At 47.5% G+C, this 22,946-nt stretch overlaps 1 protein-coding gene across 1 annotated transcript; it reads right to left on the reverse strand.

Annotated features, from left to right (window-relative positions):
• Positions 1–1,055: 1,055 nt before the first annotated feature.
• On the reverse strand, positions 1,056–20,867 carry LOC133457666 (leucine-rich repeat-containing protein 24-like). Its single transcript, XM_061736964.1, has 8 exons — positions 20,676–20,867; positions 15,376–15,560; positions 15,200–15,286; positions 11,309–11,500; positions 7,994–8,162; positions 4,896–5,158; positions 4,054–4,626; positions 1,056–2,249 (listed from the first exon to the last, which is right to left on the reverse strand). The coding sequence occupies exons 2-8, from the start codon at positions 15,541–15,543 to the stop codon at positions 1,842–1,844; spliced, it is 1,860 nt and encodes a 619-aa protein (XP_061592948.1). The 5' UTR covers positions 15,544–15,560; positions 20,676–20,867; the 3' UTR covers positions 1,056–1,841.
• Positions 20,868–22,946: the final 2,079 nt, after the last annotated feature.

Consider the following 22,946-nt stretch of genomic DNA (forward strand, 5'->3'; position numbering starts at 1 on the left):
CTGTACCAAACATTAATGTCCATGGACCACTGGTTCTTGGTAACTGTACCAAACATTAATGTCCATGGACCACTGGTTCTTGGTAACTGTACCAAATATTAATGTCCATGGACCACTGGTTCTTGGGGTAATTGTACCAAATATTAATGTCCATGGACCACTGGTTCTTGGGGTAACTGTACCAAATATTAATGTCCATGGACCACTGGTTCTTGGGGTAATTGTACGGGTCACTGTCAAGTCCAACTGCCTTTAATTTAAGCTGATAATCAGCTGTTATTCTTTCTTCTCCACTAGTTGCAGCTGTTTTTACCACTCAGTGTGAGTAAGGGGGCTGGTCCAGTGGGGAAGTGACGTCAATGCAGACTCTCTATACACTGAATTATTTTTAAAACATGGCTTGTTGTGTTATTGATTGTACTACCAGACTGATGTGCCAGGTTCTGAGCGGGCAGCCCAGGTGAGCCACTCGCAGCCGTTACCTGAAGGTGAAGGTGAGCTGAACACCAAGTCTCCAGCTCACCGGCTGCCGGTGAGCTTGTGGATACATGTGTCAGTCTCCTTACGCACAAAAAACCCCAATGGTCACTGAAATAAGTTGAAACTGTAAAAAGTAACAATAAACAGTAACTTACTGAACACATGAACTAACTAATCAAACTGTCCTCACCTACAGACAGGTGATCTGTAGACCTGTCCACCAGTAGACGTGTCCACCTGTAGACAGGTGTTCTGTAGACGTGTCCACCTGTAGACAGGTGTTCTGTAGACGTGTCCACCTGTAGACGGGTGTTCTGTAGACCTGTCCACCAGTAGACGTGTCCACCTGTAGACCTGTCCACCTGGAGACAGGTGTTCTGGTCCTCATGGACAAACGTCTCCAGATACCTCAGGACTGCAGGTTCCAGATGTTTCCACAGATGTTCAGCAGGATTCAGATCAGGACTTGTATTAGGACACTCCAGAACAGTCCAGTGTTTGGTTCTGAGTGGTTCTTGGCTGGTTCTGGTTCTAGTTCTGAGTTGTTCTTGGCTGGTTCTAGTTCTTGGCCCACGGGTGCCATCACCGTGGAGTCTTTGAAGCCTCCTCCCAACCCAGTGTCAGTCTGTTAGTACAATTAACAGCACACAAGCCAAACATTATAAATAATTCACAATTATGATCACTTTGCTTTTAATTCACAGCTAAAGTGATGACCGATCTTGTGTTTGTGGAAACACCACCTTGAAATCGTTACTACAAGCATGTTGTGTGTGATGTTCCAGTGTCTTAATAAATTGATGTTTACATTAGGGGCATTATCATATCATCTCATGTCTGTGGTCTCCCATGTTTTTAAGTGCTTAACCAGTCTACCAAACACAATCTCCCACATGCTCATCAACCAGAGGTCCCCACACTCTCCCCATGGTTTTCCTCTCTCTCTGTAAATGAGCTCGGAGTTCTAATCAGGACAGATGTTGGTTCTTACACTAACCATGGTGACAGTTTCCTACTATAACAGTATTTCTGATGTCCCATGCACATGACGGTTCAGTTGGCAGCTCAGGGCCAGTCTACCCACTAACTTAAGAGAGACTCACAATGCGTTGCAGTCTCTCCATGTCTATCTCAGCGTCTGTTGGATGTAGGTGGATTGTAGCTCTGGCTGGTTTTGTCATCTCCAGGACTCTGAGCGACTCATGTAGAAAGGAAACCTCACCTCCGGGACCAGTACCTGTCTCATCTATGGGTTGACTCCAACAGTCGCACCCTGAGTTTCTTCAGATGGGACTGAAAATGCTGTATTCCACCGTTTCACAAACAAACCTTGTGTTTCGGTATAGTTTCCATCTGGTCCTTCAGCAGTGGATCTCATAAGCGATCTGGGACTCCATGAAGATGCCCGTGTGATTGAGAAACATTCCTTCAGCCTCTGACGTGATGACCGGCTCTGCTTCCCCTCCTTCCCCTGCCATTCTCCTCATGGTTCGTATGTCACCGTCCTGCTGCTGCTGCTGCTTGTTGGGGGCCAGCGTGGGGCTCCTGGGGGGAGCGGGCCCCACAGAGAGGGTGTGGCTGGACGTGTCCGACATCGCAGGACCCCCCAGGCTCGTGGTAGAGACGGCTGTTAGTGGAGCAGGAGGAAGCACGGGCTTGGAACGGTTCAAGACGTACATCTCGTGGCCTCGCTCGTCGCGGTACTCTTCCAGCTGGGCGAAGGTGGTGGGGCCGTCGGAGTAGTCGTTCACATACAGAATACTCTCCTCCTGCTGGGTAAAATTAGCACTGATTAGTTTGGATTCATACAGATACATATACATAAAACCTGAGCCGTGCATACTTACAGAAACATCCATTGTACACATTTCTCTGTGGAATAATGTAGTCAAGTGCCAGAGTTGGTGAGTGTGAACTTGTGTAAAACATAGTAAAACTAATCTGATCATTGTTGGTCAGATTAGCACACAACTTATTTCACTGTGTTGTTAATAAAAATAAAGAATGAGGATCATGTGAGCAATACTATATAAAGTTAGGAGCTCAACGATGCAACCTGTCAATGATCTGTTAGAGGAACCTGCTGATGCAGGATCAGTAGTGAGTCTTCAGGGACCACACTGATCTGCTGGTCCAGGACTAAGACTGGACCATCAGCTGGTTTAGTCTGGATCTGCTGGTCCAGGACTAAGACTGGACCATCAGCTGGTTTAGTCTGGACCTGCTGGTCCAGGACTAAAGCTGGACCATCAGCTGGTTTAGTCTGGATCTGCTGGTCCAGGACTAAGACTGGACCATCAGCTGGTTTAGTCTGGACCTGCTGGTCCAGGACTAAAGCTGGACCATCAGCTGGTTTAGTCTGGACCTGCTGGTCCAGGACTAAGACTGGACCATCAGCTGGAGCTACAGGTCGGACATCTCTGTCACCATGACGACCGAATGGGACGAGTACTGGAGATTAAACATCCCATAACTGTGTCTGAAGAGACAAACATTAAAGAACCGGTTCTATAAAGTTCTTTTAAAATAAAACTAACATGTCACAGAAAGGTTGGTTGGTATGAACTGATGTGATTCAGCAATGATGAATAAAGTTTTTATTGAATGTTTAGGCAACTTTCAGAGTCTGATATGGAGTCAGCTGCAGCTGCTGCAGGATCCAGAAAGTGTTTCTCCGGTGATGGACCGGGACCCAGACCGGTCTAGTTTTACCTGCCATTGTTTCTGTTATGTTTACGTAATAATTGATCGGGGGTTCATGTTCTGGTCTCTGGAAAGATCCTAGAGACAACTTCTGTTGTAATAGACGCTGTATAAATAAAATTGAATTGAATTGAATGATTATTGTTTGTTAGTGACAGCGGCCACAGGGGGCTGTTGAAGAGATTTTGTCCCCTCAAAAATGTTCCTAAGAGTTTTCTCTCTTTTATTAAGTAATGTTTTTTGTTTTGTGTTCTAGACGTGTTGAAAAGACAGAGTTTCTGAGCATAAGTTTGCTATTAGAAAAACAAATTTTGATGACCCAATGGCTAAGCACTTTTTTGAAGCACATGACAGAAACCCAGGTTCACTTATGGTTGAAGGTTAGAAAGTATTCAAAAAAACATTAGAGGTGGTGACAGACTCAAATAACTTCTGCAGAGAGAGACCTTTTATATTTACCAAATGAAAGCCACTATCTATCCAGGTTTAAATGAACACATTGATCTCAGTCCTTTTTTGTACCTTTTTTCATTACAGATAGTGTTCTTTCTTCTCCTATTTCCAGTATTTAATTGTTTAACAATTGGTGGAGCCATTTATTGGTCATTATCTGTTATTTCTCTTGTTTCCATTTGTCCTCCCACCTGCCCAGGTGATTTCAATCCTCCCATTTAAGGAGAATCAGTGTGTTGAGTGTTCCACCCTGAGGAAGCTGAGGCCCAAACGCGTGGGCTATAGCCCACTTTTTTAAACCTTCTACATGAAATAGCCATTTCAAATAAAGGCTTTTTATATTTGAAGAAGACTGCCTTGGACTTTTCTTCTTTTTTGAGGTTTTTTGTTGTTTAATTTAAGGTGTGTCCTACGCACCTTTTCCGAGCCGCTGGGATCCTTGTCCCGCTGGTGGTGCCGGCTGTAGATCATCACCAGCAGCAGCAGAGCGGTCAGGGACAGCAGCGAGATCCCCACGGCGATGGCCGTCTGCGTGGCCGCTCCCAGAGCGCTGAAGGCCATGCTCCCCAGGGCGTACAGGGGCTCCCTGCTCACGTCGGGCCCCACGGCGGGACCCTGGTTCCTCAGCCGGGGCCAAGTGGGCGAGTACGCGGAGGACACCTGGGACCACGAGGCCCAGATGGAGGAGGAAGAGAAGGAAGACGTGGATGAATTGATGGCGAGCTGAAAGGTCACCCTGGCCACACCTCCGGCGTTCCAGGCCTCACATTCGTAGAAGCCTGCGTGCGCCACCGTCACGTTACTGAGAAACAGCATGCCGCTGCCCGTGTCCGGGTCAAAGCGCTCGCCGCTGCTCTTCTGCAGACTGATTCTGCCTTCTTCAGAGGGGGGCTCGGCTCCCACCACGCCCCCTCCTGCAGCACCCGACTCCTGGACCAGACCTCGGGGAGAGTCCACGGCTTTACCCCGGGAGGCTTTCCTCCAGGTCACCTGCAGAGACGGGGGGAGGTTTCTGCTCACTGGGGGTTCTAGTTTTATTTGGATCCCCATTAGCTATTCTTTCCCCCCATTCTGTCTCTCATAGTTGAAGTGAACCTATGATGAAAATAACAGGCCTCTTTCATCTTTTTAAGTGGGAGAACTTGCACAAGTGGTGGCTGACTAAATACTTTTTTTGCCTCACTGTATCTATGGAAAACTTGGAACTAGTTCTAACAGCACAGGAGAGTGGAGCAGACTGTTGGCAGCGGTGGCCCTACCTGTGGCCGGGGGTACCCCGAGGCGTGGCAGGAGACCCTCAGGCTCTCCCCCAGCCGCACCGCCAGCCTGCGGGGCTCCAGCTGCACCAGCGGGGGGATGCACACCAGGCTGTTCAGGGGGACCTCCACCAGGCTCAGGTGGGACAGGCGCGGCGGCTCGGTGCACACCAGCCGGCGCTCCGCAGAGCTGAGCAGCCGCTGACCCTCCTCGTCGATCCAGCTCCTCAGCCAGTGCAGGGCGCAGTCGCAGCGCCACGGGTTGTCTACGTCCCAGCAGAGAGGACACGGCGTTAGAAGGTGTATGGTAAATATATGAACCAGTATGTATAGCATATGTAAGGGATAATGCCCGGCGATCCATATATTTATGTTAATGTTCACCTCGAAGGGCATTATCCCGCTTATACCACGGCCACTTACCAAAAAACATAAATATTAAATCAGTTATTCATGCTTTAATGTGTTTTCTGTTGAAATCATTAGTTTTTTTAGTCAGGAGGTAAGGGAGCCCTCTTGCCCTGATGGGTCATTTTTTGCTGGATACACAATGGATTCCTACAAGTATTGGCAACCGTTGTGTTTGGCGATCTTGTCTGTCGAGGACGTTGAAGATGCCTTCATAATTGGATTTATGATAGCAGGATTTCTCCTAATCGGAGGGGGGGGGGATTCCTGGACCTGGACAGCTGTTTTGGCCCTTTCAGAGCTGCCGGACGTGGCGTATGGGATCAGCTCTGCGACTAACACTCAGACTTTAAGGCTCGGGGAGCAAAACCGCAAGCTGGATGCGATTCTTGAGCAGAATCGCAGGCTGGCGGCGGTCTTTGAGCTCATTGGCAAGATAGATAAGACCTTGGAGAAGTTGGAAGCTCTGCTTGGCGGGAATTGATCACAATTTGTCTGTTTGGAGTCGCCATTGATGAACCAGAGACTTAAGGCAGACGGAAAATTACTGGAGTCTGTCTGTTTGCAATATAATTGTTGATTCTATAATCTGGCCTTGACAGGGCGGTTTGGCCGATCACTCTGGTCACAATCCCCCTGGTGGAATGTAAACAAGGGACTCTGCCCCCACTAGCCCTCCCCTATCCAGGAACACCTGTGGACTGTTTTCAGGACTGACCGAGCCGCCTGATAACATCAAGGACATTGGCTGAGGAGCAGCTCTGAGCGAAGTTCACAGCCATAACTCAGTTTCCTTGGTAACACCTGAGGGTCTGACTAATACCTGGAACAATTACTACTGTCCCATAAGCTCCTTAATGGACACAGTATTGATTCTCCAGTAACTGGGACGGACCTGAGATACAACTTAGCAACGGGAGATATTCTAGTCCACTCAGCTCCGCTCGGCTATTTTCTTTTCTCTCCTCTTCTGCATCCCAGTCATCAAAATTGTTAAATTCACCAAATAAATTAAAAGAAATTACAAAATCACTCAAAATCACTCCTGTGGTAGCCGGCTCTTCTTCTCTATATCTCCGTTGCCGTGGTTACCACCTGGCAGTTGATCCAGCGCAATGATATTAAAGATATCAGGCAATTTGACCGAACTTGTATTTTTTTTTTACATGCATGTTCGAAATAAAAAAAACAACAAAAAACGCATTAGTCTCAGCAGGTCAATACTTCAGTTCTGAAAAGGAACTTGTTTTTCTGAACTCAGCTTGTAGTTCTGAATTTAACACAAGACGCAATTGACCATCATGGTCAACGGACACCCAGTCTTTTTTTTTTTGTCTCGAACAACAAATCTCCATCAAATTAAAAGTGTCAAAATATATATATAAAAAAAACTGTTTAACAGTCTAAGAACAACAGCAAAATAACATGTTGGAGAGGGAACAGGAGGAAGCAGAATGCTTATTTAGTCCTGTCCCTTCCTCACAATATCATATCATATGCCATAGAAAATATAAAAACAAAAAAAAAAAAACATTTCTGTTTAGTAAAGCCTATAGTTAGTGTTTAGTAAACCTCTAGCTGGTGTTGGTAAATCTCTAGGTAGTGTAAACTTTAGTGTGTCAGAGTCGCTCCTGTAGTTTCTTGTGCTGGCCCCCCTTCTCCTCCCTTTTCTCTCTTTTGTCCATGTTGCAGCATCCTTTGCCGGACACCGGAACCTGCAGGTGGTCGTGGGCGGCTTGTAGCTTGCATTACGGAGCACAAGTCTTTCCCCGACCCTGCACCCCAACCTGGGACTTGCTGATTGGGCCGGAGCTTCGGGAGCTGCGTGCTGGCCTGCGGTCCCCACCCCTGGTCATCCCGTTGCTGGCCCCCCCTTCTCCTCCCTTTTCTCTCTTTTGTCCTGCAGGTGGTCGTGGGTGGCTTGTAGCTTGCATTACGGAGCACAAGTCTTTTCCTGACCCTGCACCCCAACCTGGGACTTGCTGATTGGGCCGGAGCTTCGAGAGCTGTGTGCTGGCCTGTGGTCCCCACCCCCGGTCATCCCGTTGCTGCTTCCACCTGCCTGCTGTGCTGTTGCCGTCCCTGACCCACCAGTCTGGCCCTCGGCAGGAGGGTCCCCCCTGATGAGCCTGGTCCTGCTCAAGGTTTCTTCCCTCCTAAAGGGGAGTTTTTCCTTGCCACTGTTTGGCTTAAGGTTTTTCTCCCACTAGGGGAGTTTTTACCTGCCATTGTTTATGTAATAACTGCTCGGGGGTCATGTTCTGGGTATGGGTCTCTGTAAAGCGTCTAGAGACAACTCTGTTGTATTAGACGCTATATAAATAAAATTTAATTGAATTGAATTGAAAAATAAAAAATAAAAATGAAATAAAACAAGAAAAGAAAGAAAAAACTAAATAATAACAAAAATAAATAAATACAACACAAACAATGAATAAACAAAGATCAAGGCATAATTAAACTAGCCTCCTACAATATCCTAAACTCCAAAATGTAATTTCCAGTCACTTCTTTGCTGATCCATGACCAGCCATGAATGCAGGGAGTTACAGCTGTATCATAGATGATGTATCACATAAGGAACAGAATAATAATAAAAGAAATACATACAGAAGGTAAATTGAGTTCTTTAGAGATCCTCGTTTTTATATTAGTCCAGAATAGTTTTCTTGTATGTGTTTGTGGCCTCTCACCTGTGATGCGCAGCACCTGCAGGCTGACCAGAGGCCTGAGCGACGCGGGGCCGATGGTGTGCAGGTTGTTCCTGCTCAGGTCCAGCAGAGCCAGAGACGTCAGACCAGCCAGAGCCTCGTCGGCCAACATCTCGATGCTGTTGTGCTGCAAATGCAGCTCCTGCAGACGCTGCAGAGGCGGACACAAAACATCTATGGAGCTTCACACTAAAATGAGGAAACAAAGCAGCTGAGCAGGAAATGGATCGTACATAATTCTAATGACACTTTTCCACTAGAACCTACTCCGCCCGACTCGACTCGACTCGGTTTGGTTCTTTCCCACTAGGGGTCTAATGTGCCCAGTGGATATTTTTCTGTATTTATTCTGCCGAGGTTCTAAGCTGCTGAGTCGGCTATATCTGACATCATCACACTACAGGCCACCGATTGGTCGGGGGTTTGAGTCAGACGTCTGAGTCAAGAGGAGGAAATCAGAGGAAGAGCAACTATGACTCTGACATTTTATTCAACAGGCAATGGCAGCTGAGGTGGTGGTGGTCACCGAGGTGGTTCTTAAGCTCCTCAGTGGCACCGGGGGTGGATGAGATTCGCCTTGAGTACCTCAAGTCTCTGGATGTCGTAGGGCTGTCTTGGTTGACACGCCTCTACGACATCGCATGGAGGAAGGGGACAGTACCGCTGGGGTGGCAAACCGGGGTGGTGGTCCCTCTGTTTAAAAAGGGGGACCGGAGAGTGTGTTCCAACTATAGGGGGATCACACTTCTCAGCCTCCCCGGGAAAGTCTACGCCAGGGTACTGGAGAGGAGATTACGGCCGTTAGTTGAACCTCGGATTCAGGAGGGGGGTACTCGGTGAGTATGGAGTCCGGGGCCCTCTATTAAGGGCTGTCCGGTCTCTGTATGACCGGAGCAGGAGTTTGGTTCGCATTGCTGGCAGTAGATCAGACTTGTTCCCGGTGCATGTTGGACTCCGGCAGGGCTGCCCTTTGTCACCGGTCTTGTTCATAATTTTTATGGACAGGATTTCTAAATGCAGCCAGGGGCCGGAGGGGATCCGGTTTGGAAACCACAGGATTTCATCTCTGCTTTTTGCAGATGATGTCGTCCTGTTGGTTCATCGGACCGGAACCTTCAGCATGTGCTGGGGCGGTTTGAGGCAGAGTGCGACGCGGCAGGGATGAGAATCAGCGCCCATGGTTCTACACCGGGGAAGGGTGGCGTGCCTTCTCCGGGTGGGTGTCCTGCCTCAGGTGGAGGAGTTCAAGTATCTCAGGATCTTGTTCACGAGTGAGGGAACGATGGAGCGGGAGATTGACAGGCGGATCGGTGCAGCGTCCGCAGTTATGCGGTCGATGTACCGGACCGTCGTGGTGAAGAAGGAGCTGAGTCGAAAGGCGAAGCTCTCGATTTACCGGTCAATCTACGCACCTATCCTCACCTATGGTCATAGGTGGCTGGATGCTCCCTTAGAGATAGGGTGAGGAGTTCAGTCACCAGGGAGGAGCTCGGAGTCGAGCCGCTGCTCCTTCACATTGAGAGGAGTCAGCTGAGGTGGCTTGGGCATCTGTACCGGATCCTCCTGGACGCCTCCGTAGGGAGGTGTTCCAGGCATGTCCCTCCTCCCTAGGGAGGTGTTCCAGGCATGTCCCTCCTCCCTAGGGAGATGTTCCAGGCATGTCCCTCCTCCCTACGGATGTGTTCCAGGCATGTCCCTCCTCCCTAGGGAGGTGTTCCAGGCATGTCCCTCCTCCCTAGGGAGGTGTTCCAGGCATGTCCCTCCTCCCTAGGGAGGTGTTCCAGACATGTCCCTCCTCCCTACGGAGGTGTTCCAGGCATGTCCCTCCTCCCTACGGAGGTGTTCCAGGCATGTCCCTCCTCCCTACGGAGGTGTTCCAGGCATGTCCCTCCTCCCTAGGGAGGTGTTCCAGGCATGTCCCTCCTCCCTAGGGAGGTGTTCCAGGCATGTCCCTCCTCCCTAGGGAGGTGTTCCAGACATGTCCCTCCTCCCTAGGGAGGTGTTCCAGGCATGTCCCTCCTCCCTAGGGAGGTGTTCCAGGCATGTCCCTCCTCCGTAGGGAGGTGTTCCAGGCATGTCCCTCCTCCCTAGGGAGGTGTTCCAGGCATGTCCCTCCTCCGTAGGGAGGTGTTCCAGGCATGTCCCTCTTCCCTAGGGAGGTGTTCCAGGCATGTCCCTCCTCCCTAGGGAGGAGTTCCAGGCATGTCCCTCCTCCCTAGGGAGGAGTTCCAGGCATGTCCCTCCTCCCTAGGGAGGTGTTCCAGGCATGTCCCTCCTCCCTAGGGAGGTGTTCCAGGCATGTCCCTCCTCCCTAGGGAGGTGTTCCAGGCATGTCCCTCCTCCCTAGGGAGGTGTTCCAGGCATGTCCCTCCTCCCTAGGGAGGTGTTCCAGGCATGTCCCTCTGGGAGGAGACCCCGGGGAAGACACAGGACACGCTGGAGAGACTATGTCTCTCGGCTGGCCTGGGAACGCCTCGGACTCCCCTCGGAAGAGTTGGAGGAAGAGTTGGAGGAAGAGATGGAGGAAGAGCTGGAGGAAGAGCTGGAGGAAGTGTCTAGGGTGAAGGAAGTCTGGGCATCTCTGTTGAGGCTGCTGCCCCCGCGACCCGGGAACGGATAAGCGGCGGACGATGGATGGATGGATGGATGGATGGATGGATGGATGGATGGATGGATGGATGGATGGATGGATGGATGGATGGATGGAGGGAGGGAGGGAGGGAGGGAGGGAGGGAGGGAGGGATGGATGGATGGATGGATGGATGGATGGATGGATGGATGGATGGATGGATGGATGGATGGATGGATGGATGGATGGATGGATGGATGGATGGATGGGCAATGGCAGCACAAAAGTCTGTTTCTGATCCAACTCTGAGGTGCAGATGTTCATAAACCCGGTGGCTGAGCAGAGAATTAAAAAGGGATCTAGACGGGTGATAAGGAACGACCAGATCTAGAGAGAGAGTGTAGCTCTGGATGAAGGAGTGAAGGTGGGCAGCAGCCATTTGGGTAAGTTTATGGTAGCCAGAAGCAGAGCTTTGAACTTGATGCTGCAACTGGAAGCCGGTGCAGAGATTAGCAGCGGAGTGACATGAGCTCTCTTGGGTTGGTTGAAAACCAGACGTGCTGCTGCATTCTGGGTAATCTGCAGAGGTTTAACTGAGCAGCAGGAAGGCATCTATCAGCTGATTCCTAGTATCAGATGTTCTTTATAATGTCTTTAGGAAGAAGTACAGGGTTACCTGAGAGGGCGCTAGCTTTGGCGCAGGACCGTGTTGTTCTCATTTCCTTTACCTGTAAACCCCGGAACGTGTAGTCCAGCAGGCGCGTGATGTAATTCCTGGACAGGTACAGAATGCGGAGATGTTCGAGCCCGTGAAACATGTCTGCTGTCACCAGGTGGATCCGGTTCCCGTTGAGAGCCAGCTCCAAGAGCTGACCCTGATCCCGGAAAGATCCGGGCTCCACGCCGGAGATGGTGTTATTCTGGACACACAAACAAACACATGCTAGAACTCTGGCCGTGTCCTCCGGGTTTGATTCCCCGCACAGCTTCCTTCAAGGCACTAACTGGTTTTTTTGTGATCAAATGTTTTTATTTAAATTTCTTTTTTTTAAATTATAAACAGTGGCATCCACAATGATGTAAAACAAACATTATACACATATTTTCACCCCCTTCCAAACCCACCCCTCGGACCTAAGCATTCGATGAAAACAATTAATAATTAATAATAAGGAAAACAGAAAAAAAAGATAATATAACAATAAAAAACAAATAAACAAAAAAAAAAAGAGGACAAAATAAAACAAAGGCCAAACATAATAATATCAGAAACTGGACAAGGATAGCTGCAACAAGGTAGTCTATATCAATTTTAAATACGTCTTTCAAGTTTGGCTTTAATCTGATCTGCTGCCATATACCAAAATAAAATATTTGGTTGTTTGCATTATGGATCGGGGCTGTAGATATTTCCAGATAGATAATATCAAGAAAAGTCAAATACCAATGGGAGATGTGAAGCGTGTGGTGGTTTCCATCTTACTGCAATTGCAATAAGTGAAGCATTAATTGTGGATAAATGATTTGAAATCAGTGTTTGAGGGTTTACTGGAATATTCTGTACTGTTATGGAGGATAATGCAGTTGCAACCTGTTGCCAGAAGTTTGTAACAGGTTGTCATTCCCAGAGCGTCTGCATGAAGGTTCCTGGTTTATTCTGAGAGCATCATGTACATAAAGAGACCAGGATCTTCAGATGGTAAAGCTTGCAAGATGTTAAATAGGCACTAACTGTTAAGGTGTTTAATTTATGATCGTGATTTATGATAGTGATTTAATTTGGCATAACCACTGAGTGTTTATCAACAGTGTGATTTTCTGTCCACTCTTCTGTAATTTGTGCATTGTTTTGTTTTGGTTTGTTAAGTTTTAATGTTTCTTTATGACTTGTCTGTTCCCGGTGGTCTAGTATTTGATTCTCCAGCCCTGCATTGTGGTCCACTCAAAAATGAGTTAATGAGCTCTTAGTACTTGGTCTGAGATTGTGGCTGGTCCTGAAGACCGAAGATTGGGCGAAGACACTTAATATATACCGGTAGTGATGTGTGTGTTAATTTGATTTTGATGCTCAGTGGCGTTTAGGTCTAGACAAGGGGTGTCAAGGTCGGCCCTCGAGGGCCACCGTCCTGCAGGTTTCAGATGTTTCTCTGATACAAATGACTGTCTCCTGGACAGAGTTGTTTTGTTCTTTGCTGTTGTTGTTGCTGCTGCCACCACAGGTTTGTTCTGTACACACTAAGCATGATGGGAACATCACTTCATCCAACACTCATCTTGATGCAGGCTCAGTAAATCCAGGCTCATCAGACTAATGGCGCTTTTCCACTAGAACCTACTCAGCCCGACTCTCCTCTACTCGGTTTGGTTCTTTTCCACTAGGGGTCTAATGGCGCTTTTGCATTAGTACCGCCTTAGCCCGGCTCGGCTCCGCGCGGCTCGTCGCGGCTCTACCCGTTTGTCCCCGTTTGTTTTTCCACAGCAGGTGAGAAGTGGGGGGGTTGGGGTGAATCTGCTGTGACGTACTCGATTGCGCAACACCTTTGTTCGTGTCGGCGCTGATGAGAAATCAGCTGGAGCCGCGAGCGGCTGAGAGTAAAACAGCCCGTCTACATCCCTTTTTTAATTCTCTCGACAGCCACCAGGTTTATGAACATCTGCACCTCAGAGTTGGATCACCAAACAGACGTTTGCGCTGGATAATAAAATCGCTGCGAGCTGCGGGTCGCTCTCGCGCTGACTCCCGCTTCCTGATTCAAACGTCTGACGGCCCCGCCCCGCGACCAATAAGAGGCGTGGAGGGTGATGACGGCCCCGCCCCCCGACCAATCAGTGGTGCGGAGGGTGGCGACCTCAGAAATAGTCCCTGCTCAGCCCTGATTAGAACCTCCGCAGAATGGTTACAGAAATAGTATCGGCTTGGAGCGGCTCTACCCGCCTCAGCCCCTAGTGCAAAAGCGCAAAACGGGGCCATGGCGGGTAGAACCGAGTTAAGGCGGTACTAATGCAAAAGCGCCATAACGTGCCGAGTAGATACTTTTCTGTAACTATTCTGCCGAGGTTCTAAGCTGCTGAGTCGGCTGTATCTGACATCATCACACTACAGGCCACCGATTGGTCGGGGGGTTGGAGTCAGACGTCTGAGTCAGGAGGAGGAAATCAGAGAAAGAGACTCTGACGGATTCTTGTTCATTTTATTCTACCAGCAACGGCAGCAGAAGTCTGTTTCATGATCCAACTCTGGTTCATAAACCTGGTGCTGAGGAGAGAATTAAAAAGGGATCTAGACGGAGATAAGGAACGACCAGATCTACCAGGAGCTCTGTCTCTTCATAGCTGCTCACGGCTCCAGATGACTTTCCAGCAGCACAGAGACAAACTAAAAAAATCGTCGCCGCTTGAAGCTTCTCTCACTCTAATTTTTTTAAATTAATAGTTAGTGTTTAGTAAGTCTCTAGTTAGTGTAAGTAAACCTCTAGTTAGTGTAAGTAAACCTATAGTTAGTGTTTAGTAAACATCTAGTTAGTGTTTAGTAAACCTCTAGTTAGCGTTAGTAAACCTCTAGTTAGTGTTAGTAAACCTCTAGTTAGCGTTAGTAAACCTCTAGTTAGTGTTTAGTAAACCTCTAGTTAGTGTTTAGTAAACCTCTAGTTAGTGTTTAGTAAACCTCTAGTTAGTGTTAGTAAACCTCTAGTTAGTGTTAGTAAACCTCTAGTTGGTGTTTAGTAAACCTCTAGTTAGTGTTAGTAAACCTCTAGTTAGTGTTAGTAAACCTCTAGTTAGTGTTAGTAAACCTCTAGTTAGTGTTTGGAAACCTCTAGTTAGTGTTTAGTAAACCTCTAGTTAGTGTTAGTAAACCTCTAGTTAGTGTTAGTAAACCTCTAGTTAGTGTTAGTAAACCTCTAGTTAGTGTTTAGTAAACCTCTAGTTAGTGTTAGTAAACCTCTAGTTAGTGTTAGTAAACCTCTAGTTAGTGTTTAGTAAACCTCTAGTTAGTGTTAGTAAACCTCTAGTTAGTGTTAGTAAACCTCTAGTTAGTGTTAGTAAACCACTAGTTAGTGTTTAGTAAACCTCTAGTTAGTGTTAGTAAACCTCTAGTAAACCTCTAGTTAGTGTTAGTAAACCACTAGTTAGTGTTTAGTAAACCTCTAGTTAGTGTTAGTAAACCTCTAGTAAACCTCTAGTTAGTGTTAGTAAACCACTAGTTAGTGTTTAGTAAACCTCTAGTTAGTGTTAGTAAACCTCTAGTAAACCTCTAGTTAGTGTTAGTAAACCTCTAGTTAGTGTGAACTCTAGGTAGTGTTAGTAAACCACTTGTTAGTGTTAGTAAACCACTAGTTAGTGTTAGTAAACCTGTAGTTAGTGTTAGTAAACCTCTAGTCAGTGTTAGTAAACCTCTAGTTAGTGTTAGTAAACCTCTAGTCAGTGTTAGTAAACCTCTAGTTAGTGTAAACTCTAGTGTGTTGGGGCCAGTAGTCGTAGCTGCAGCTGCAGGACCAGACTAGACTAACAGATGCTATATCAATAAAATGTAATTCAATTTAATTGAAAAACTCTGCAGAGCCAAATGTATAACTGGGAACATCATAGCAGATGTGTGAATGTGTGTTCATCAGCGTTACCTGCAGATACAAGTAGTGCAGGTGTTTCAGCAGACTCAGGTCATGTCGACGGATCTGACTAATCACATTATCCTGCAGGAAGATAGTCTGGATGGAGAGGAGAGAATGTTAGGAGTTTCATGAAAGCGACTTTACTTTTGGTAAATGTGTAAAACTGCCAGAACCCATGGGCGTACCTGAGTGGAAGTAGGAATGTGTTTGGGGATGTCCCTCAGGTGGGTGGAGCCGCACTCCACAGTCAGGCTGTAGCAGCGACAACCAACAGGACAGGAAGGGGAGGCTTGAACAGGATAGAGTGAGGACAGGAGGAGCACGGGGAGAAGGAGCTCCCACAGATCCGCCATAACACTCACAGACAGGCCTGAGGAACAAGAGCCACAGTGGACATGAAGGACACCCACCACCAGCGCTAATTCACAGATAAATATCCAATGCTGACCAAATTACCAACACTGAGCTAAACAATAGGTAACAATCCAAAAATAATTCAATTCAATTTTATTTATATAGCGTCTATTACAACAGAAGTCGTCTCTAAGATCTTTCCAGAGACCCAGAACATGAACATAAACCCCCGAGCAATTACTACATAAACAATGGCAGGTAAAAACTCCCCTTTAGGAGGGAAGAAACCAGGACCTGGATCATAAGGGGGAAGAAACCTGGACCAGGACCTGGATCATAAGGGGGGAAGAAACCTGGACCAGGACCTGGATCATAAGGGGGGTAGAAACCTGGACCAGGACCTGGATCATAAGGGGGTAGAAACCTGGACCAGGACCTGGATCATAAGGGGGTAGAAACCTGGACCAGGACCTGGATCATAAGGGGGACCCTCCTGCTGAAGACCAGCTGGACAGAGCAGGAGAAGAGAAAAAAGAGAAAAACGGACAAAGAGAATAAAGAACAGAGAGAGGAGTGACAAACACAATGGCTAACTGGTGCACTGCAGGGATGACTATATAAGCAGATGATTGGCACTGCTTAGCCAAATAACCAGTACTAAGTATGGCATCCCATCGTTGGCCTCCTGCCTGGTTGTGCTGTCTCCTGGCAGAAGCCAAACGGGGTCATAAGAGAAGTCCAGCTTCTGGCATGAGTTTGAGGTCTTTTTCTGAGTGGCCTCCTGTCTATAAGATGAATTATTTAGGCTGTTTCAGGCCATGGTACAGATGATCTACATTTTTACACCTCACTGTTGCTTATTTTCCATCCATCCATCCATCCATCCATCCATCCATCCATCCATCCATCCATCCATCCATCCATCCATCCATCCATCCATCCATCCATCCACCCACCCACCCACCCAGTAACTTCTGCTTATATGAGGTTGGGGGTGCAGCTTAAGCAGAGAGGCTCAGACCTCTTTCTCACCACCCACCTCTTCCAGCTCTTCACTGGGAAAGATTTCCTCTCTAATGTATCCTGGCTCTGCCTTGGTGCCTCCTTCTGGTTTGACCTGTCTGAAACCCTTCAGGACTAGGGAGGTAGGCGTCCTGGGGGCATCCTCACCAGATGCCTAAACCACCACAACTCGCCTCTGGATGTGGAGGAGCAGTGACTGAACTCCAAGTTCCTGTCGGATAACTAAACTTCTCACTCTATGTCTAGAGGGGGGATTCCAGCATCCATAAAGATGAAACTATTTTAGCAGCTTGTATCCACAGTCTTCCTCCTTCAGTCACCACCGACATTTAATGACAATAGGTGAGGGTAGGAGCATAGATCTCCCACTCCCAAACTCAATCTCAGGGTACTGAAACTTCCCCACTTGGGCGGAAGCTCCAGGGAGGGGCCCCGGTGACGCCAATCTGGGCGACGTAACGTTCCTTGGTTTTCATTTGTCAATGAATCATGAGCTGGTCAAAAGAGACAGCTCATGATTCATGGCAATCATAGAAGCTAGCTAGAATACCCAGAAAAGATGGTCCTATCAAACATAATGGTCAGTGTCACATAACAAGCTAAATCGACTAACTGATACATTCAGACCCACAAACTCTGTAGCTACGGCAGAGAAAGCTGTGAGCACATGCTGAGAGCTCAGGTGTCTGGAGTTGAAAAAGGGAAAACATAAACTTGCTGGGGGGGAAGGAGCCAGAGCTTGTGCGTGAGGTTGAGAGATACCGGCTAGAGATAGTCGGGCTCACCTCCACACATAGCTTGGGCTCTGGAACCCAGCTCCTTGAAAGGGGCTGGACCCTCCACTACTCTGGAGTTGCCCAGGGTGAGAGGCGGCGGGCTGGTGTGTGCTTGGTTATAGCCCCTCAGCTCAGCCGCCATGTGTTGGAGTTCACCCCGGTGAAGGAAAGGGTTGCTTCCCTGCGCCTTCGGGTCGGGAAAAGGTCTCTCACTGTTGTTTGTGCCTACGGGCTGAACAGCAGTGCGGAGTACCCGGCCTTCTTGGGGTCCCTGGGAGGAGTACTTGATGGTGCTCCAACTGGGGACTCCATTGTTCTACTGGGGGACTTCAACGCTCACGTGGGCAATGACAGTGATACCTGGAGAGGCGTGATTGGGAGGAACGGCCTCCCCGATCTGAACCCTAGCCACGGTTTGTCCATAACGAACACCATATTCAGGCATAAGGATGTCCATCAGTGCACGTGGCACCAGGACGCCCTAGGCCGGAGGTCAATGATCGACTTTGTTGTTGTTTCATCTGACCTTCAGCCGCATGTCTTGGACACTCGGGTGAAGAGAGGGGCTGAGCTGTCAACTGATCACCACCTGGTGGTGAGTTGGATGCGCTGGCGGAGGAAGAAGTTGGACAGACCGGGCAGACCCAAACGTGTTGTGAGGGGGTCTATTGGGAACGTTGGTGCCTGTCTTGGCCATTCGTTTACACGAAAACAAAGCTCAAAGTCACCAAAAGCAAACAATTCTGAAAACTCCGGCCAAAGTCTTCACGTTTGCTTGTAAACGGAGGGAAATGGACATTTAGGCTTCAGAACGTCACATTATGAGACAGAAACGTCACCAGCGTCATGAGTGCGACCTGTGTTTACAATTAGTTTGGCCACTGTCAATATTTTCTTGTATTTTACTTGTTTTATATTCTGACGTCACACTTAAAAGTCACTCCACTTCTCTGTCACTCCAAACGAAAGACTTTCGTTCATCTTGGAAGTAACTGGAAGTTACTCGTGTCATTTGTTGATGTTTTTTTCCAGGATTCTGATTGGCTACCATGACTTTATCTTCTCGTTACACTGCCCCCTGTAGGTTTGGCAGCTCATAGCACATAGCACACCCACAAAACTAGACACAAACACCTCATTATAGGGAAAAAACGTAAACTTGTGGGAACAAGTATGAGTGTTGTGTGTCGGGGACCACAGATTTGGAATGAGCTGAATGATAACCTTAAAAAGTCACAGTCCATCTCCATATTTAAACGGCAGTTAAAGAAACAATTGTTAAGCTCATATAAACGTACACTCCGGGATCACAAAATGTTTCATGTTAAGTGTTTGTAATGTGATATGTTGCATGTAAGTGGTAGTCTAGTATAATGTGCATGTTGTTTTGTTGTGTTATGTGTGAAACAGCCTATTTATGCTCGTGTAAATTATGGTATTTTTCAAAGCGTAAAGGCTATGTGTAAACGTGGTTTCAGAGCACCCTGAAAGACATGGCCGTGTCATTAACAGAGTTGTGCAGAACGTAATGACCAGCTGTTGATGATCTATTAATTAGGATCAGGTGTGTTGATGCAAAACATGGAAGACGGTGTACGCTGTGGACCAGAGCTGGGAAACACTGGTCATTGCTGCTCAATGTAGATCTACCAGCTGTTTAACTCTGAGGGTACTTAGGATTGCCCATATGCATTTCTTTTTGGCCTTTGTTAAGTAAATAATGTCACTGGAATTTTTTTTTTAAAGTGCCGAGAAGTTGCTGTTCATCTGAAGTTGTATCAGCCGAATAGGTTACTGAGACAAACCCCAGGGAGATTTCACCATTGAAAAAACAACAATTCAAAGAGGAGATACTAAAATGATGAAATCTAATATTCATTTTCATCTCCTTCTGTGAATCCGTCACCATGGAAACCATCCTGTTGTCTGGTTGTGGATGGATAACGGGATGTCATGTTCAGGCCTTTTGTTTGTGTCTGGAGGTGGACACCTGCAGCACATCTGCCACCTGAGCGGCTCCGACCTCCTTCCAGCTCCCTCCACCCCCATCCACCCATTTCTAATATATAATATATAGGCCTATATCAAGTGGCGGCTTGTCAATAGGGGGCGCTAGGGCACCGCCCCCATTAAAATTACAGGGAAAAAAAAAATATATAGACACAGTACACATAAATTACATAATAAAAAGTAATTATCACATCTGTGCACTCATAAAATGTGTCTGACTTTTAATTTTTCAAGCCTTCCCATCCCATACTGGGTTTATTCAGTTGTTTTTTGTGCAGACTGAAATACATAGGTTTCTATGGCCAAATGAGTGTGTATTGTATGTTCTTAAACTTTTCTTCCATGTGACTTCATGCTGGTCTCTAATTGGTTACTCAAAGATTCTCCTCCGTGGCCAATCAGCGTGTTTTCTGTCATTCTTCATCCAATCTGATTGATTCATGAGCTGTCAATCAAAGTCACACGCCCCTGACAGTGACCGCTGACTCGCTACAAATGGAGTCACAACGACAAGACAGCAGATAATGGCAGCAGAAAAAGTAAACTCGGTTGTTTCGTTAAAAAATAATAATTTCACGAGTCATTCGCCGGAGGAAAAGAAGCAAATTAAAGAGCTTGGACCGGACCACCCAGACCTAAAAATCCAGCAGCAGGCAAGTGAAAATCTTAATAAACAAAGTTTAAAAAAAAAAAAGTAGAGATTAGACTGAGAAATACTTTTTTTTTCTTTCTTTCTAACTTGTCTGCATATATAATAATGGTACCATGTTGGTAAAAACCTAAGGCATATATATATATATATATATATATATATATATATATATATATATATATATATATTTTAATATATCATATATTTATCTTATTAATACATATATATATCTTTTTTTATTCTTTTTTTATTATAAGGCTCAGAAATAGCTAAAGAAACGCCTACCGATATGCATTTGGCTCAGATGATCCCACATCATGTGGGACGAAACACGTAACTGACGATAGAATCTATGTGACCGGCAAGTGGGGTGGCCAGCAAATGTGTAGGGGGGGCCATGGCCACCCCTGGCCCCCCCCTGGTGGCGCCACTGGTCACGGCGGCAGCCAGGATGAGGTCAGGCGCGTCTCCGTGCAGGGATGTGGTGCTGATGCTGGTGCTGATGCTGATGCTGATGCTTATGCTGGTGCTGGTGCTGCAGGCCAGCTCCATCACAGCCCACAGCCCGACACGAGCCCATGGACCCCCGCCTGCAGGGGGCCGTCACCGTAGCGGGGCGGACGGCTCGACACACACACAAGCAACGCGGCGGTACCTTCATTGTTGTTACCTGCGGGAGGAAGGACGAGGAAGACTCCGGGGGGGACGTCTGCGCGACCGCCCCGGCGGCTGGGGGTCGGGATGCGGGGGGGAGCTGCACACGCTGCACAAGCCGCTCGCGGGGACGGGATGAGTGGGGTTTTAATCCGGTGTGAAGCAGAAAGATGTCTCGCTGAAATCCCCTCATCCAGCCGTGCTCCGCTGTGCAGGTCCGACCAGCCAGCGCCATCCAGCGGCCGCAGGAGGCAGGGCAGCACTTCCGCTGAGCGGCAACAATAACCACCCCCCCCCCCCCCCCCCCCCACCGTGGACCTGCACAATAACCAACATCTGGATGTGACAAAAACACACCGTGGACCTGCACAATACACAACATCTGGATGTGACAAAAACACACCGTGGACTTGCACAATACACAACATCTGGATGTCTCAAAAACACACCGGGGACTTGCACAATACACAACATCTGGATGTGACAAAAACACACCGGGGACCTGCACAATACACAACATCTGGATGTGACAAAAACACACCGTGGACCTGCAACAATAACCAACATCTGGATGTGACAAAAACACACCGGGGACCTGCACAATACACAACATCTGGATGTCTCAAAAACACACAGGGGACTTGCACAATACACAACATCTGGATGTGACAAAAACACACCGGGGACCTGCACAATACACAACATCTGGATGTCTCAAAAACACACCGGGGACCTGCAACAATAACCAACATCTGGATGTGACAAAAACACACCGTGGACCTGCACAATACACATCTGGATGTCTCAAAAACACACCGGGGACTTGCACAACAACCAACATCTGGATGTGACAAAAACACACCATGGACCTGCACAATACACAACATCTGGATGTGACAAAAACACACCGGGGACCTGCACAATACACAACATCTGGATGTCTCAAAAACACACCGGGGACCTGCAACAATAACCAACATCTGGATGTGACAAAAACACACCGTGGACCTGCACAATACACATCTGGATGTCTCAAAAACACACCGGGGACTTGCACAACAACCAACATCTGGATGTGACAAAAACACACCATGGACCTGCACAATACACAACATCTGGATGTTTCAAAAACACACCGTGGACCTGCACAATACACAACATCTGGATGTTTCAAAAACACACCGTGGACCTGCACAATACACATCTGGATGTGACAAAAACACACAGTGGACCTGCACAATACACAACATCTGGATGTTTCAAAAACACACCGTGGACCTGCACAATACACAACATCTGGATGTGACAAAAACACACCGTGGACCTGCACAATACACATCTGGATGTCTCAAAAACACACGGGGACCTGCACAATACACATCTGGATGTCTCAAAAACACACCGGGGACCTGCACAATACACATCTGGATGTGACAAAAACACACCGTGGACCTGCACAATACACATCTGGATGTGACAAAAACACACCGTGGACCTGCACAATACACAACATCTGGATGTGACAAAAACACACCGGGGACCTGCACAATACACAACATCTGGATGTCTCAAAAACACACCGGGGACCTGCAACAATAACCAACATCTGGATGTGACAAAAACACACCGTGGACCTGCACAATACACATCTGGATGTCTCAAAAACACACCGGGGACTTGCACAACAACCAACATCTGGATGTGACAAAAACACACCATGGACCTGCACAATACACAACATCTGGATGTTTCAAAAACACACCGTGGACCTGCACAATACACAACATCTGGATGTTTCAAAAACACACCGTGGACCTGCACAATACACATCTGGATGTGACAAAAACACACAGTGGACCTGCACAATACACAACATCTGGATGTTTCAAAAACACACCGTGGACCTGCACAATACACAACATCTGGATGTGACAAAAACACACCGTGGACCTGCACAATACACAACATCTGGATGTCTCAAAAACACACCGGGGACCTGCACAATACACAACATCTGGATGTGACAAAAACACACCGTGGACCTGCACAATACACATCTGGATGTCTCAAAAACACACGGGGACCTGCACAATACACATCTGGATGTCTCAAAAACACACCGGGGACCTGCACAATACACATCTGGATGTGACAAAAACACACCGTGGACCTGCACAATACACATCTGGATGTGACAAAAACACACCGTGGACCTGCACAATACACAACATCTGGATGTGACAAAAACACACCGTGGACCTGCACAACAACCAACATCTGGATGTGA

Source organism: Cololabis saira, chromosome 13 (genome assembly GCF_033807715.1).
Source record: "Cololabis saira isolate AMF1-May2022 chromosome 13, fColSai1.1, whole genome shotgun sequence".
NCBI classification, from domain to species: Eukaryota; Metazoa; Chordata; class Actinopteri; order Beloniformes; family Belonidae; genus Cololabis; species Cololabis saira.